This window comes from Pangasianodon hypophthalmus, chromosome 17 (assembly GCF_027358585.1).
Source record: "Pangasianodon hypophthalmus isolate fPanHyp1 chromosome 17, fPanHyp1.pri, whole genome shotgun sequence".
Lineage (NCBI taxonomy): Eukaryota > Metazoa > Chordata > Actinopteri > Siluriformes > Pangasiidae > Pangasianodon > Pangasianodon hypophthalmus.
Window position 1 is genome coordinate 21354989 of NC_069726.1, and position 18080 is coordinate 21373068.

Below are 18080 nucleotides of genomic sequence, written 5' to 3' on the forward strand. Positions count from 1 at the left end.
GTTTTTTTGTGTGTTTTTTTTAAAGTAGCTTATGAAGGACTTACTCATTTGTAACAGTGTACAATAATGCATAGGGCATTATAAGTGCTTTGTTTATCTTAATGCATCTAACATGCATTATTAATATCCATTAAAATACTGGCAAGCTTACACAAAGCTTAATTATTCAGGTTTATATGAATGAAGTTCTGGAATAATCAGGATATAAACAGTGTGTAGTATGAGCATAAGTCATACCCGACCCCACCCAGGCTCTAAACCTTACCCAAAAACATGATGTAATATGAATGCTATGCTGAAACACCTTTTGGATTTGTAGCAGATCTTTAACACCCATTAACATCATTAACATCCAGGCCTGGATTTCTTTTCTTGGATGAAATTACAATGAAGTTAGCATTAGCTGGAAATGTCATAAATGAGCCCATAGTCTTGATCCACCCTGGTGGTTTCTCATTTCTACCTGGCATTGAGTTGTGTTTTATAACAGATATCTGTAGAACCACTTCACCTTGCCTACAAAAAATGTCTAGCATTTGAAATTATGCAGTAAGGTCCATAAGTATTTGGACAGTGACCCAATTTTCGTAATTTTGCCTCTGCACACAAACCACAAAAAAAAGCATGCTAAATTGGGTTGAAGTCATCAGACATTTAAGAACATTAAATTTCTTTCCCATAAGAAGCTCTTGGGTTGCTTTCGGGTATGTTTTGAGTCATTATCCTTCTGTACTTTGAAGTGCCGTCCTATCAGTTTTGCAGCATTTGACCGAATCTGAGCACACAGTACAGCTCTATATGCTTCAGAATTCATCTTGCTACTTCTATAAGCAGTCACATCATCAATAAGCACCACTGACCCAGTTCCATTGGCAGGCATACATGCCCATGTCATGACGCTGCCTCCACGTGTTTGACAGATGATGTGGTATGCTTTGAAACACGAGCCCTTCCATTCCTTCTCCATACTCTTCTCTTCCCATCATTCATCATACAAGTTAATCTTGCATCAGAACTGGTCAGGCTTCTTTTTAAGAGGTGTATTTTTTTTTTTTTTAATTTATTTATTTTTTTTTTTTTAGCAAAGTCTAATTCATGAAGGCGTCTCTTGATTGTAGACTTGATACTTGACAATGATACATCTACCTCCTCCAGAGTTTTCTTGACTAACTAGATGTTGTGAAGGGGTTTTTCTTCACCAAGGAAAGAATTCTGCGATCATCCACTTTAGTTGTCTTTTGTGGTCTTCCAGGCCTTTTGGTGTTGCTGAGCTCGCTAGTGCATTCCTTCTTTATAAGAATGTATTTGTTGGTCACTCCTAAAGTTTCTGCTTTGTCTCTTATAGGTCTGTTTTGTTTTTTCAGCCTAATGATGGTCTCCTTCACTTGCATCAAAATCTCTTTGGACTGCATATTGAGAGTTCCCATGAACAGCTACCAAATGCAAATTCAATGCTTGAAATCAAATCCAGACCTTTTTATTTCCTTAATTTATCATGAAACAATGAGGAAACAGGCCATGCCTGGCTATGAAACTGCTTATGAATTGTCCAATTCCTTTTGAGCCTGTGAAAATGGATGGACTCAAATGGCTGTAATTCCTAAATGGTTAATGCAAACACGAATTAAATGGTTAATGCAAACACCACTGTGGTGGTGTACAGAGGCAAAATTATGAAAATTGTGTCACTGTCCAAATACTTATTGACCTGACTGTATATCCAGCCTGAGGAAAATGAAAAATATATAGACAAACCAGATGTAAACCAAGATTTAGGCAAGATTGTAGCAGTTGAGTTCCAAATATAAATATCCATATACAAATGGCAGGTTAATGTAAGGTGTATAGAATGTCCACATTGTGTCCATTTATGATTTGCTACTTCTTTTGATGTGATGTCCTCATTTGAGTAGAGGTTCAGAACCGCGTGGTCTTTCTTCTGCTCTTGAACAGTTGTCCGAGTGTCCTCTTGCTCTCATTTTGTGAGCTTAAGAAAGACAGAAACCAAAGTGAAATTGACCAAAATGCATTTAAAAAAAAAAAAAAAGTTTGCTCATTAATCACTTCAAAATATTTTACAACACCTTAAATCACAGGTTTATATTAATGCACTCATTTTAATACAGTAGTAACAACTTACACAGGGATTTGCATGGTGCACGCTCCACATAGTCTAAGACTAATAATAAACATTAAAAATCAATAAAAGGTTTTGTCATTAAACAAAGAAAGTGTTTAATGGTTGATATGGTGATGTTTTCTTTAGGGAGACGTTTATAGAACATTTATGGAAAGAATCTCCAGTGTCAATGTTTTATAGGTCAGTAAGTTTTCAGGACAGAAGAATTTACGCTTTTTTGGTTTCTTGGTAACATGAAAAGGTGAATTTTTGTACTTATTAACTTCGAGACAGAGGGAAAATAGAGTCGGATGAGGGATTGACTGTTTAAAGCTGCTATAATATAAGTGAGAGCAGGAGCTAACTTGTTTTGTGGACATTCCACAACATGAAAAATGTAACTATAAATGGATAAAAATTGTAATTGCAGGCAAAATGCTGTGTTATAAGAGGAATAAAACACTTTGCTACATGCTGTCATGGTAAAACAATCAGCTCTAGCTCTTGATCCCTCCGTTGGGGCCTTCTGAAGGATTTATGATTTGAAATTTCTAAAAGAAAATGATGTCTTCTTGTGATGTATAAAAGTCTTTTAAGGATATTGTAAAAATGACCTATCCACTTATAATGGACCATAAAAAGATATTTTAATAGGCAGATTAAGTTGGACTAAAACCAACTTAAAATACACAAATAACATCTTTTTAAACACTAATTTAGGTCAGTAAAAGAGGGCCAATAATGCATGTCAATGGATATCTTGGGTGTGCCAAAATCTCACCTGCTGCTCTTGGCTGGGTTTGACTTTTCATTCCATCTGAGTGAGCTAATCTTCTGTTTCAGGCTGTTACTCGCCTTCCGATGCTCCATTTCAACCGGCTGGATGAGCACACAGATAAACAGTGCTTGAACAACAACTTTTATGACACACAGAGCCACACTCTGTCAGCCAAACGCTGAAAAATTTGGCATGGATTTCATTGACATTTTTGTGCTTTCAACAACTGTATAATACTTCACATAATGGGGCTCGCTCATTCTATAATTAATGTTTCTTATATACAGTGGGATCCAAAAGTCTGAGACAACTATTACGAATGCTTCTATTTTGCATAATTTTCCAAATTAATACATTATTCTTAATTATAAGATATATTATCAGCAACAACTTTAAGGTAAAATCTTATTTACAAAAAAAAATATTTACATGAATTTCAGAATTTCTTAGTATTTAGTACATCCCACTTTTGCTTTAATGACACTTGAGCAGGCATGGACTCCACAAGTTTGTGTAAAACCTGACGATCGATGTTAGATCAAATCCATTGGAGTGTCAAGGAAAATCTGGTCTTTTAAACAAACATCTACAAACATCTACCTATATCTTGAATATAGCTAAATCTAGCTACTATTTCCTATTATAAGATTCCAGTAAACCAAACATATGATTATCAAACCCATTTCTAGACATTTTACTGATTTCAAGCTTGAAATAGTCTTTTGGCAGAGTTTTTTCCCCCTATTTTTATATGTATACAGAATTTTGAATTGTGTTTTTGGGTTTCCAAGACTTAAACAATGCTAAACACAAGTAGTACAAGTCATCCCCAGACAAAAGTGATATACATACATTGACGGCGGGCGAATCTAAGTTTTAGTATGTCGCAGTAAATGTGCTCACGTTGCAACATGTTGGCGTACAGCGCTGTCACACCACACACCAAACCAGTTTCCAAACCAGTGGGGTTTTTTTTTCTCAGTTTTTGAGTGTGATATTATGAAAATAAGTACACTCCTGTGTTAGTCTTGTTCATCCTGACAAACGATGTGAATTTGGTAAAAATCAGAAAAAGTTCATTTTTTTGCCCCCCAAAAACACAAAGGCTAACCCCTTACCATTTTTAGGGTGAAAAATCTGACGTTCTCAGATCTTAACCAAATTCGCACTGTGTGTTAGGGCGGTCAAGACTAACGCAGAAATGCACTTAGTTTCTTCCTAACACAGTCCAAAGCTGAGATATAGTATAGCATAGCATAGTATCGCATAGCATATCATAGTATAAGAATAGTACATGAAATATCTACAGTATAGTACAGTACAGTAGATAAAATAGATATATTTCCATTCAAATTTATGTACTGCATGTGTACGTTAACTGATATCAAGCAGTAAGTGTTTAAATTTGTGTGTCCCAAACGTGTATATGTTATTGAGTGTAATATAGAGTATTTGAAATGAGAGGCTCAGATCAGATTTTAAGCATGACATTATGAAACTAAGTGCACTCCTGTGTTAGTCTTGATCGTCCTGACGCATGGTGTTAAATGGATGAAAATCAGAGAGGTTAAATTTTTTTGTCAAAAATCCACAAAGGCTAACCCCTTACCATTTTTTAGGGTGGAAAATCTGATGTTCTCAGATCTTCATCAAATTCTCACTGTGTGTTAGGGCTGTCAAGACTAATGCAGAAATGCACTTAGTTTCTTCGCAACACACTCCAAAGCTGAGATATAGTATAGCACAGCATAGTATCGCATAGTATATCTACAGTACAGTATACTGCAGTACAGTAGATAAAAATAGATATATTTACATTCAGTTTCCAAACCAGAGTTTTTTTTCTTTTTTTTGTATATTGACCGTACCTTTCCTCTTACCAGCTGTGGGTTTTCAGGCTCTTCCAGTAAAGCGTCTGTAGATGGGAAGTATTCAGCTCGAGGTGCTTTAGATTTACCTACAGGAGACATAACACAACCTCAGAAATTCATTAATCACACATAAAAGATTCCAAACTTTGCTTAATTATATGTTTTTAGGGACAGATCTGAGTGGTTAAGGGGTAAGGGTCTTGCTTATTGGCCTAACTGTTGAATTCACAACCTAGTCCTTAAAATGATTGTTTAGTGTATTATTTTTACTTTATTATTTACTGTTATACTAAAATCATACAGTGCATTGTATTGTATTTATAGCATAATTAATAATGTTCTTTGGAATGTGGAATGTATACTTACTTCGCTTTCTGATAAAAGTCCACGTATCAGACACACTCCTTCGACGGAAAGCCTCAGAAGAAAGTCCTGGTTGATCCTCGGCCTCCTGGAAGTCAAGCTTCTCAACGTCTGTGGAGTTGATATCAGCTTTCTGCGTGCAGACAGCCTGCAGAGAATTTCAGTCAACATGAATATTAAAGAAACTAAATACTAAATACTGCACACATCAGACATAACATACACACAGCAGACATAACATATATACAATATATCAAAGCCCTTTATAATACAAACACCAGACAAAGATAGTTTGCGACAAATACTGCACAAACCAAAACACTGGTTAACACCAATAAGAAACAGACCAAAGCATTTAAATCAAAACCAGTACCAAAAACATCAAAGCCTTGTTTAAGAAAAATGAAAAGATTTTAAATTTGTATAATACTCTATCAAATGATTCACGATATTATATCATTAAATAGTAACTAAATCAAGGTACAAACAAATATTATGAAATTCAAAACTTTATGGTTAAATACTAGACAAATTAAATACTTACGTAAATACTAGACAAATTAAATACTTACACAAATACTACACAAACAGTAAATTTAATACAAATACTACATAAATTAGAACATTAAGATTAACCCAAATACTCGACAAAAATCTAAACATAAAACAGAAAATGTCAAAATAGTGATGTTAAAAATACTTTTGAACCCATTAAGGTTAACACAAACAATACACAGAAGAAACCCATTAAGGTTAACAAAACACTACACAGAAAAAAATCCATTAAGGTTAACACAAACGCTACACAGAAAAAACACATTAAGGTTAACACAAACAATACACAGAAAAAAATCCATTAAGGTTAACACAAACACTACACAGAATGCCCCATTAAGGTTAAAACATATACTATGTAAATCCCAATAGTAAACACAATTACTAAATAGACCAAACCATTAAGGTTAAAACAAATACACAACACAAAACGTTAATGTTAATACAAAAACAACATAAATAAAAATGATAAGGTTAACCCAAATACTACACAAAACATTCAGATTAACACAAATACTACATAATATAATATGGTATAGTATAGTATAGTATAGTATAGCATAGTAGATAAAATAGCTACAGTATGGAATAGTAGATATAATGGATATATTTCCATTCAAAGCCATGCACTGCATGTGTACTTCAATCAATAACAAGTAGTAAATGTTTAAATTTGTGCGTCCCAAACCTGTATATGTTATTATGTGTAATATATTGGAAATGAGAGGCTCAGATCTCAGTTTTCGAGTGTGACATTAGGAAACTAAGTGCACTCCTGTGTTAGTCTTGATCATCCTGATGCATGGTGTTAATTTTGTGAAAATTAGAGAATGTTGAATTTTTGTGCCAGAAAACACAAAGGCTAACCCCTTACCATTTTTTAGGGTGAAAAATCTGACATTCTCAGATCTTCATCAAATTCACACTGTGTGTTAAGGCAGTCAAGACTAATGAAGAAATGCACTTAGTTTCTCCCTAACACACTCCAAAGCTGAGATATGCATAATATAATATAACACATAAATACATTAATGTGAACACAAATACTGCATGGACCAAAACATTAAGTTTATGGAGTGTAATACATTGGAAATGAGAGCCTCAGATCTTAGTTTTTGAGTGTGATATTATGAAACTAACTGCACTCATGTGTTAGTCTTGATCATCCTGATAAATGATGTGAATTTGGTAAAAATCAGAAAACGTTTATTTTTTTGCCTCCAAAAAACACAAAGGCCCATTTTTTTAAGGTGAAAAATCTGACATTCTCCGATCTTCACCAAATTCGCAATGTGTGTTAGGTCGGTCAAGACTAACACACAAGTGCACTTAGTTTCTTCCTAACACCCTCACAAGCTGAGATAGAATATAGCATAGCATAGCATATCATAGTATAAGTTTAGTAGATGAAATATCTACAGTATAGTACGGTGCAGTACAATAGATAAAATATATACTTTTCCATTCAAATTTATGCACTGCATGTGTACTTTAACTGATAACAAGCAGTAAATGTTTAAATTTGTGCACCCCAAACCTGTATATGTTATTGTGTAATATTTTGGAAATGAGAGGCTCAGATCTCAGTTTTTGTGTGTGATATTATGAAAGTAAGCGCACTCCTGTGTTAGTCTTGATCGTACTGACGAATGGTGTGAATTTGGTGAAAATCAGGAAACATTCAATTTTTGCCTCCAAAAATCACAAAGGCTAACCCGATACCATTTTTTAAGGTGAAAAATCTGACATTGTCAGATCTTCACCAAATTGGCATTGTGTGTTAAGGCGGTCAAGACTAAAACAAAAGTGCACTTAGTTTCTTCCCAACACACTCCAAAGCTGAGATATAGTATAACACATAAATACATTAAGGTGAACACAAATATTGCATGGACCAAAACATTAACACAAATCCTACATAAATAAAAATGTTAAGGCTAACATAAACACTACACTGAACAAAACATTAAGGTTAACACAAATACTACACATACAAAAAAATTAAGATTGACATACATATAGTATAGTATAGTATAGTATAGTATAGCATAAATGTAGTATAATAGATAAAATAGCTACAGTACAGTACAATATAGTAGAATAGATAAAATAGATAGATTTTCATTCAAATTTATGCACTGCATGTGTACTTTAACTGATAACAAGCAGTAAATGTTTAAATTTGTGAGCCCCAAACCTGTATATGTTATTGTGTAATATTTTGGAAATGAGAGGCTCAGATCTCAGTTTTTGTGTGTGATATTATGAAAGTAAGCGCACTCCTGTGTTAGTCTTGATCGTACTGACAAATGGTGTGAATTTGGTGAAAATCAGAAAACGTTAAATTTTTTGCCCCCCAAAAACACAAAGGATATTAGTACATATATAGATATAGTACAGTATAGTATAATAGATAAAACAGAGAGATTTCCATTTAAATTTATGCACTGCACATGTACTTTAACTGATATCAAGCAGTAAATGTTTAAATTTGTGCGGGCCAAACTTGTATATGTTACTATGTTGTATATGTATATGTATATGTAATATATTGGAAATGAGAGGTTCAGATCTCAGTTTCTGAGCATGATATTATGAAACTAAGTGCATTCCTGTGTTGACCGTTCTGACGTTTTTTTTTTGTGAAAAAAAACAAACAACAAAAAAAAAAAAACAGAAAGGCTAACCCCTTAGCATTTTATAGGGTTAAAAATCGGACATTCTCAGATCTTCACCAAATTCTCACTGTGTGTTAGAGCGGTCAAGACTAACGCAGGAATGCACTTAGTTTCTTCCTAATACACTCACAAGCTGAGATATGTATAATGTAACACATAAATACATTAATGTGAACACAAATACTACACACAATAAAACATTAAGATTAACACAAATACTACATGGAACAAAACATTAGCACGGATCCCACACAAATGAAAATGTTAAGGCTAACATAAATACTATGCTGAACATAGCAGTAAGGTTAACACAAATACTAAACAGACCAAAAGATTAACACAAATACTACAAAAACCAAAACATTAATGTTAGCAAAAATACTACATATACACACCAAAATGTTAAGGTTAACGTAAATACTACACAAAACAAAACCAAAAAGGTTAAACCAAATACTACACAAAACTTTAAGGTTAACACAAATACTACACAAAGGTTAACACAAATACTACATTATATGGGTAACGCAAATACTACACAGACCAAAACGTTAAGTTTAACACAAGTGCTATACACAAACAATTAGGTAAAACAAATACTACACAAATCAAGACCTTTGGTTTAGTAGAAATACTAACCATATCTAAACATAAAGTTTAACACAAACACAGCATAACCTCTATACAAACAAATAAACAAACAAACAGTATGCAAATCAAAACCTTACTACTTAGGTTAACACAAATACTACCTAGACCATTTAGGTCAAAGCAAATAATACGCAAATCATTTAGGTTAACTCAAATATTAAACAAAACCAGAATATTAATCAATACATAGAATTGGATATACAATTTATAAATCAAAGGCTTATTAATACAAAAACTACACAATTCATAATCATTAGGTAAGGACAAATACTACCTAAAAGAGTAGATACATAAATATGTTTATTTGAACTCAAATACTGGTCAACACAACCTAAATACTAAAATACAGCAAATGTCTAATTACCCAAACAATCTGAAAGCCGAAGCCAAACAAATCATAGCTTTAAAGCCAACGCAGACAAGACAGGTTTCACAAACGTCTCATTACGGCTTTGGTTAACATAAATACTGTGCACAGGAATCAAAAGACTTATTCAACACAAGTATGCACTGTTATTAACGTTAGCTACCCTCCTGTTTCTCCGGTGAACTTGAACTCAAGTCATTTGAGTTGTTTAGCTGAGTTGCTTAGCAGTTAATGAGATTTACAAAAACAAAAATCTCACTGAGGTGACACAAGAAAAAAAAAAAACGTAGGGAGGAAATAAGTCTGAAAAGACTTTCTGACTTCACCGAATTATGAGATTCAGAGAGGCTAAAACGACATAATTATGGATAATAATAGTTGTGCTGTAGACAGGCAGTAACTGGTAATAGCAGACACGTATCCGGAGATAATTTGTTGAGGTGTTAGGTCAGCTGGGATACAGGTTTATGGTGGTGTTATTTGGGTGGTGCGGTGTTTATGCATGTGTGTACACACTCAGAAGAAAAGGTAGTAAAACTGTAACTCATTTAAGGAAGGTACATTTGGATATTGGATATTATACCACAGTGCTGTTGAATTTGCAAATCTCAAGAAGTAATTTTTTTTATAACATCACAGGAAATCACAGGTTTATAGTAATGCCATAGTTATAATAATTATAATTATAATATAGTTATTATAATACGTTTTTGTTTCTATAGCAACAACTCCTTCACATGGTGGATCATCCAAGCTTAATAATGACCGGATTAAGAAAAAGTGTTGCTATTTAACAAAGAATGTCATTTATATAGTGATGTTTTCTGTTAGGAGATCATGTATTTATTAATATTTATGAAAGGAGTCTCCAGTGTCAGCGCTTTGTAACACCACAGGACAGTCTTCAGGATAGAAGAATTTGCACTCTGGTTTCTCGGTAACATGACAAGCTGCGTTTTTTTGTCTTTAGTTGATGTTTTTAGTGATTCTTGTGAAAATGTGTTGCTTGGTGTTGTTTTTTTTTTTATTCCTGTGTCTGTGTACTATGCTGCTGCCAGGAGGACATTGTTATTGCTAGCACAGTTACAGACGCATTTAATAGAAGAAAAAATGTCAAACATAAGGTATAACGGTCAGATTTCTCTGTTGGCTCCTAAAAACCAGCTTCTTGTCTCACTCACTGATGTTTATATTAATGAGAAAGTCAGCTTGGAAGTAGTGGAGATGCTGGTGCAAACATTGGACTCAAAGTCCCAGATTGCAATGCAGCTCTACGATGCAGTTGAGTTATGGCAGAGACTCGGCTCAGCTAGTTAGTGATCTATGAGATGAAAACATGATGGCATTGATGGCGGTTTTAGCATGAAAGTTGAAGCTTTGGAAGCTGATCTGTTTGAGCAGAGTGTACAGATGAGGAGGTGAGAGAGCTAGACACACTTAAGGACTAAAGTGCCGCTGCAGCACTTTCTTTAGCTAGAGATAAATTGATGGCTTAATCTCACTGCACCACTATCAGCAGATTGTTGTGGCTGATTCGGATCAGTTCATCGCCATCAATCCATGGTGGAAAATAATCCAGATGAAGGTTGTAAAGTGTGTGTCAGCAATGGGACACTGTTTATTTATCAGTGTACAGGAATGCCGTGACTATGAGTTGGTGTGTTACTTAAAACCAATCCTGTTCTAACTCTGACAAAGCTAATGAACAGCCTTTTTAACAACTGGAGACTCTCACCTTCATCTCCGTGTCTGCTGTCTCATCTCGGCTGTTCTTTATCACCAGGTGCAGGCTGTGGTTCTCCCTTTTCAGCCGGGCGATCTCCTCCAGCATCCGGCACATCTGCTCCAGGTAGAGAAACCCAGGAGGCAGATGGTCCCACTCAGGCCCAGTGGCACGTGCAGCCTGCTAACACACACACACATACACACACACCTCAATTTACCAGTTAGGATCAGTATGTAACAAATTCTCATTTCTAAATTTTCAGATGTACCAGTTATTACTTTATTACTTATTTCAGAACTTTCACCGTCTCTCATTAAATATTTCAGGTAGCTTTGATAATGCTGTTAGAAAATATTACAAATTATTCATATATTTGTTCAGAGTATACTTTCAAATGTATTTTCCCCCCATTTTTACTGTAATTCTAGTTCTTCAGCTAGCCTGTTTACTATAATGTTAGTTTACTTTTAAGCTACATTTAGAGTAAGTTTTTTTCCAGAAATAATAATTTGATCTAATGTTTACATGTCTCTACTCTTAAAGTAGGACTTGGCCTTAGTCCACTCTGCAGTTCTGTTCTGCTATATAAATCAGAAATCCCTAATTAACATTTGATAATATGAACTTATGATATCGCAGAGTGGCTCAGAATAAATGTCTCTGCAACTTCCCCTGCGTGCACCTCTCCCTAACACACTGGTATTGAGACACGTCCTACATGGGCTGCTATCAGTAGCTGCATTCTAACCGCCTCCACATTCCTGCTGATCTGCTTCCCTCTGGCTCCATTCCAGCTGAGCTTAACACACCTGAACCGGCTGGTTCACACTGACCATGGTGAAGAACAGCAAAAAGTGACTGTAGTGAAGGTGGGAGTGTTCAGTGTATGTGGGTGTGTGTAGATCTGTACCTGTGTGTATGTTTTTACTGGCTTAGTGAAGTGCGTGAGAGGTGATCAGCTCATTATCTGGGCTTGTAAGAAAAAAAAAAAGATTAGTGAAACTGCTGCTCATTTGCTGACACGGTTCAGATGGAGTTCTCGCGTCATTTATCCATCTCTGATTGCTCATGGTCAGTGTGGCAAAACCAGATAAATCCTTTATTATGCTAAAGAAATGAATCAATACTGAGATAAGGAGTTGGTCTTCCTTATTGTGGTGAATAAGCTGCATTTTGTTCTTTTTTTATCCTGCCTGAACAATACAGGTATAAATAAAATAAAAGTCATATATCCCAATTTTTTTGTGTGTATAATGGGAAACTTGGAAATTAAAGGATAGTATTCCGATAATGAAAATTCTAATCTGGGAAAAGCGTTTTAAGATATTTTCTCCATCTATCTGACATCATCATCTATCTGACATTATTTCAGAAATAATTTTGGTTAAATGCCCTGACCTAGCTAGAGTTCTGTTCTCATTTTTCCCCCCATAACCTAATAGGTCAAAATCTTCTAATACTGTTTTCATAAAATCCTGGAAATCAAAATTTTTGTCATATTGATTCTTTAATCAGGATTGGAACTAATTTAAACTATAGTATCACTTTAACAAGCGACTGTTCTCTCAGCCTTTATTTCTAATATTTAAGTTAAGTTTATGAGTAACTGATAATTGCTTAAGAAATAATAGCCTAAGGTTTGTTGTTGTTGTTGTTAGGAGTTGTATTGTTGACTTTAATTATTGCCGTCAGGCGATGTGAGTCATGAGTAATGGCTATCGTGTATATCACCTGGAAAGTGAAGTTTTGCACTCAATAATGCAGAACGCTGTGGTACGTGATATTTGGATATTTGGAATTAAATGTGAACTAATATGCAGATCATAACTGCATTATAAACTGAATCATATCATGTGAATCACATTTTCTAGCTACACAGCTACACAGCAGTGTGATTAATCAATTCACAATAAGAAATCTGGCTATTCCATATGATATGATATCTTACTCCAGCCCTGTTTGTTGAATCTGATATGTTCTCTGGTACTCTTTATAGAGTGTGGATGGTTCTCCCTTTTGTGTTTTGGCTCCTCATGAGGCTTCTCTTATCATTTATGGAGTTTTTCCTCACCGCTTTTGGGTCGATCAGGATCAGAGGGTTTTTTTGTGTGTTTTGAAATTGAAATCAGGGAAAGTTGCATCATGATGCACTTTTCCATTTAAGCTATTAAAAGAACTCAAATGTAGTCCATCAGCCAAGACATGGTTGCTGTTTAATGTTTGCTTCTTTAGTTTTGCACCAGAGCAAAAGTCTGTGTCATTCAAAATCTTTTGTGTCTGCCTCAAACTACTTACAGTTCTCCAGTGATGTGGTTCAGGACAAAGCTGGACTGACTTGCATCTAAAAACATGAACTAAACTCTGCTCTGTAGCTGAATGCTGTATCATGGAGGCAGCCATTATGGACATCAGCAAAAGTTTTTTTTAAAGTGAAGTTTGGTGTCAGTCCATTCATTAGGCTCCGCCTCCTTGTAGCCTTATAGAAGAAAGCAGAAATTGTTTTAACGTGCAGCTAAACGATGCTGTTCAGAGCAAGTATATGAAGATTTGGTCATATTTGGATTTTGCCTGAGATAGACTTTCATTACTTGTTGACCACATTAGCCTCATAACTCCAGTGTAAAAAATTTCAGACACCAAGCGTGACTTTCCGTAGACCCATTCTGTTTTTAAGTGTGATACTTGAATACCATTCTTTAAGCTCCGCCTCCCAAAGTTTGAAAGCAGAATTGTAGAAAAAACTGTAGGTCACAAAGGTGATATAGTAATATAGTTCCACTTTAAAATTAAATTTGTAAATATGGATTTCCACAATAGCTAATGTAGTAATATCATACGGCCAACCAGAGTATCTTATAGTGCTATAGTTACAGCATTGATGTGCATCGCACCACGTGAAGTGCATTGCCTTTCAACATAGCTACATACTAAATGAAAACTTTTCTTTTTCACAAAAGTCAATAACAAAGTAGGGTTTGTTTTCTTCATTTTCTGGGTGTTGAACCTACTTGTCCACTGCACAACTACAACAAAATAGAATTTCCTGGATAAGAAATCTAATTTTCCTGATGCCCCGGCTTTTATTTTTCCACCCGTGATTGAGACATCATATTTTCGCCACACTCCTCAACCCAACTGGAGATGAGTTACACCCTGTGCTCTGATTAACAGTGTAAGGTGGAAGAAAATGAGCTGGAGCTCTTCATAGATTTATAGTTGTATTTTTCATGGCTGCTAGGTTTACTCTTTTAATCTATATTGAATAAATGACTCAAAATGAAATGTTATATAAATAAAGATGATTATTACCGTTTCTGGCTCTCTCTTACAGATAGCAGGCTGCTGCGGTGTGTGTGTTACTCTGGGAGTTTCTGATGATCTCTGCTCCTCAGCTGGCTGTACGTAAGGCCTTCCCGGCCCTATGCTTCCAACTCTGGAGCGTATAGAGGCTTTAAGAGAACCGCTAGATATTGAAGTTGTGTTACACCGACGTCGAAGGCTACCGTTCACACTTCTCCTCCAGGCTGGCTCTGTTCTCCGCAGTGCCTCCTCGACCTTCAGCCCAGCTGTTTCAGATGGATTTAAACTTCCCTTGTGCACTGCTGAGAAACATGATGAGGATGAGGAGCACTGAGAAAGAGCTGGTGAGGAAGATGGCGGTTGTAAATCATCCTCTCCTAGCTGTGAAGCCTGTGAGGTCAGAACACGGTGCTGGGAGGTCAAAGGGCTGACCACTGATGGCAACTCCACTCCAGAGTCCTCAGATTCAGACCTGAGAGCAACTCCTGTGAGTCTCAGGGAGTCTGCAGATGTAGAGTCACTGCCGTTCGGGTCTAAATTTTTTTCTGAACCCTCTGCTGAGCTTGATTGTTCAACCAGGTAACCCTCAGCCACCCAGGTCTCCAGCAAACACCCAAAACTCCTGTAAAGATTCATCAGTCCCCCTTTCAGCCTCAGTAGTTCCGCAGCCTGTCAAACTCTGTCTGAGGAAAAACCTCAGTGTGTGTGCTGTCTTAGCGCTCAGTGCAACACCTATCCTACCTGACAGGTGATGACGGACGGCACCGAGCAGGAAGTGAAGCCTGAAACTCGTCGCACAGACTTCAAGGCATCTGACATGGGCCGCCCACATTCCTCTTTCATCCTCTCAGATCGGGCTTTGTGGAACGGCCACTTGACTTTCCACGCTTCCTCTGACTGACTTCTTTCCCAGAAATCACGATCTGCCTCGACACGCCTGAACGTGACAGAATTCTAAGAAGAAAGACACAGAAACCACAAGCATAACATAAACCGAAACTCAAAGCAAACAGCCCGTAGCCACTTGGGTTAACATCCAAACCTGTACTGTAAGAAAGACAAACCACTTTCAGTGGTATTTCAGTCAGTTAGCAATATTTCATTTATTAGACTTCCATGACAGGTATTTTACCTAGTCAGCTCTGTCAGCACGTCAAACACTCAAGCTGTAAGTCACTCATCAGTTACTTTATCTTATAATGGACTACAGCTCCACTCATTTCACAATCCTCAAACGTACACAAAGTGTGCATGCAGGTGAAAAGCATCAAAGCATTCCTGCAGATTGATAAGATTCACATTCCTGTGTTTGAAGGTAAGCTGCAGTTACACAGCATCAGAGAAATATCCGTTATCAAGAACTCTACACCAGATGATTGTTTTTATCCAAATTGGATCGCAATCCAGTGCAAGCACAAAGGGGAGCAGTTGATGGTTAAGAGTCTCGCTTAAGGAACCATCAGTGGCTCTTTGTCAGTGGCGCAGAAAATGTTTATTCTGATGAAATATTATCATAGTATAATACGACACCTAGTATAACAGTTCGTAAAACAAAATAAGACTATAACCCTGTAATGGACTTTACCATATATAAATGATAAAATTCTGTTAAAGGTTAAAGGGACAATTTATCACTGGAGCAATGTTGATAATATTGTTAATGAGGGATGGAAGCTTATAGGTTCTAGTTTAACATTGTCCAAACCTCCTGCCTATATAATCACACACTCATTGAAAAACATTATTTAGCTCAGTAGTATCATCTGTACATGTTTAATTTCCCTAAAATACTAAAGTAAAAGTAAAGTAAAAACTTGTATACACAAACCAAATGGAAATTATATTCACTTCAATACAAGGTGTACCTCAGGGTTCTGTCTTATGTCCAGTACTGTTCTCAAATTATACCACTGGAATATATAAGGAATAAAACACTTTGCGGGTTGCTGTTATAGGAAACTAAACTTTAACTCTGTGTTCTAGTCACTAGTTGAATCTGTGCTTGCCTTTAACATCCAGGTTTATCTGCCAAAACAATTTCTCAAAGTTTCTTCAAGTGGCACAACAGAAAGTGTTTAACCTATGATCAGGAGATTGTGAGTTCAAATCCCAACGATGCCACAGCCATCCCTTACTGGGAGCCAAGAGAGCAAAACTGGCCATGCTCTCTGGGTGGGAGGGGCAGACTCTCTCTCCTCTGTCACTCACAGCAACACTAGCCATTCGTGGCTGTCTGTAAGCTCATGTATGCGGAAGAAGGCGGATAGCGCTTTCCTCTGAGTGTGTTACTCTGCCCTGTGACACACGTCTCAGAGACAACATGTGTTAGCCTTCTGAGACGTGTGTCATAGGGCAGAGTCACTGGGCACAAGGCGGGAATACACCCTGGATGATTCTGATTCTGAATCTGAAGTGTATTATATAGAGTCAGAAATCATTTACTGTCCACTTTATTAGGAACACATGCATTGTGCTGCTGCCACATGGTACAGGTGTTCCTAATAAAGTGACAGGTAAGTGTATGTCTATTTAAAATGATTGTACCATTTGACAAAGCTGTTCACCTGATGCTAAACTTGTTAGCTACACCTGGCTTGTTGCACCAGTACAAATGTACAGCACTACACTGTGTTTTTACCTGTTTTCCTCGCTTTTCTACTCAAACTTGTCTGGCTTTGTATGTGCAGCTGATCTAAAGTGCTATGTCTGACTCCGCTAATCCAGTCCAAACACACACAATGACTCAGCAGACAATAACTTCCACTCAACTAAATCTTAGCTTATCTTTCAGATGCCACAAATTCCATCTCTGCATTACTGCTTTTCAGACAATATGACGAAACGAGAACAATTGGCTTTTGTTTGGCCATGAGGGAAAGGCGGACATTGCTAATGTGTACGTGTTGTTACACGTGACACTTTGCCTAGTGAAAAAAATACATAGAGGTGCTAGTTTACCACACACACTACCACGGCAGTGTCACGACTGTGCTGTGATCGAACCTGCACTCTACCAACATCCTGCAGTGGTTCCTTTACATTAACTGGTGAGGTGGGTTGGGGGGGGGTCAATACATTGTACAGAAGAACAGATTTCTTTATCTGATTAAATGCCCAAAGAGTGGAGCTACTCCGTGGCGGAATAATACAACAGACAAGGATCTGGATAGAAAGAGAGGCCTTTAATATCCTGGCTCAGGTCTACAGATACAAAATATAAGGAAATAAATAATCTATAAAAGATAAAGCTGTTGTTACTGAATAAAACACAGGGCGTTGTTCTGATACAGACCACTAGAGGGTGCTAAAGATTATAATCTGCAAAAATACTGTATATCAAATACTATTCTACATTTCATGCTATGTTATGTTTATATTGTTATGGATATTTTTATATCTTTATACAGTAATTTTGCTTTTTTTAAAGCGTTATTCTAATATGAATGGTTATATTATTATTATTATTATTATTATTATTATTATTATATATAGTTAAATGATCCTTATCCATATATTATTATTATTATTATTATTAGTAGTAGTAGTAGTAATAGTAGTAGTAGTATAATTTAATTATGTGGGCTTTCATTTATTATTATTATTATTTTTTAAATAAGTGTCTAAATCCTTATTTTTAATATTTCAATAATGTATATATTTGATCAAATAACA

At 36.0% G+C, this 18080-nt stretch overlaps 1 protein-coding gene across 3 annotated transcripts; it reads right to left on the reverse strand.

The window, feature by feature from the left end:
* Positions 1–1891: 1891 nt before the first annotated feature.
* si:dkey-106l3.7 (uncharacterized) lies at positions 1892–15354 on the reverse strand. Of its 3 annotated transcripts, none has more exons than XM_026942784.3 (6): positions 14418–15354; positions 11118–11288; positions 5135–5279; positions 4778–4854; positions 2901–2998; positions 1892–1987 (listed from the first exon to the last, which is right to left on the reverse strand). In XM_026942784.3, exons 1-6 carry the CDS (start codon positions 15042–15044, stop codon positions 1918–1920), a joined length of 1188 nt encoding a protein of 395 aa, XP_026798585.3. In that variant the 5' UTR covers positions 15045–15354; the 3' UTR covers positions 1892–1917. The 3 variants fall into 3 exon arrangements, with proteins under 3 accessions (XP_026798585.3, XP_026798583.3, XP_026798584.3); XM_026942782.3 differs by having other exon boundaries at positions 4766–4854; positions 14418–15351; XM_026942783.3 differs by having other exon boundaries at positions 4766–4854; positions 11118–11285; positions 14418–15350.
* Positions 15355–18080: the final 2726 nt, after the last annotated feature.

Coding starts and splice junctions, on each gene's coding strand:
- si:dkey-106l3.7 (XM_026942782.3), bottom strand. CDS start 15,044: ATGAATCTTTACAGGAGTTTTGGGTGTTTGCTGGAGACCTGGGTGGCT. Junction 5,280..11,117: donor CAGCAGACACGGAGATGAAG/GTGAGAGTCTCC, acceptor AATTCTCTGCAG/GCTGTCTGCACGCAGAAAGC. Junction 4,855..5,134: donor GACTTTTATCAGAAAGCGAA/GTAAGTATACAT, acceptor TGTCTCCTGTAG/GTAAATCTAAAGCACCTCGA.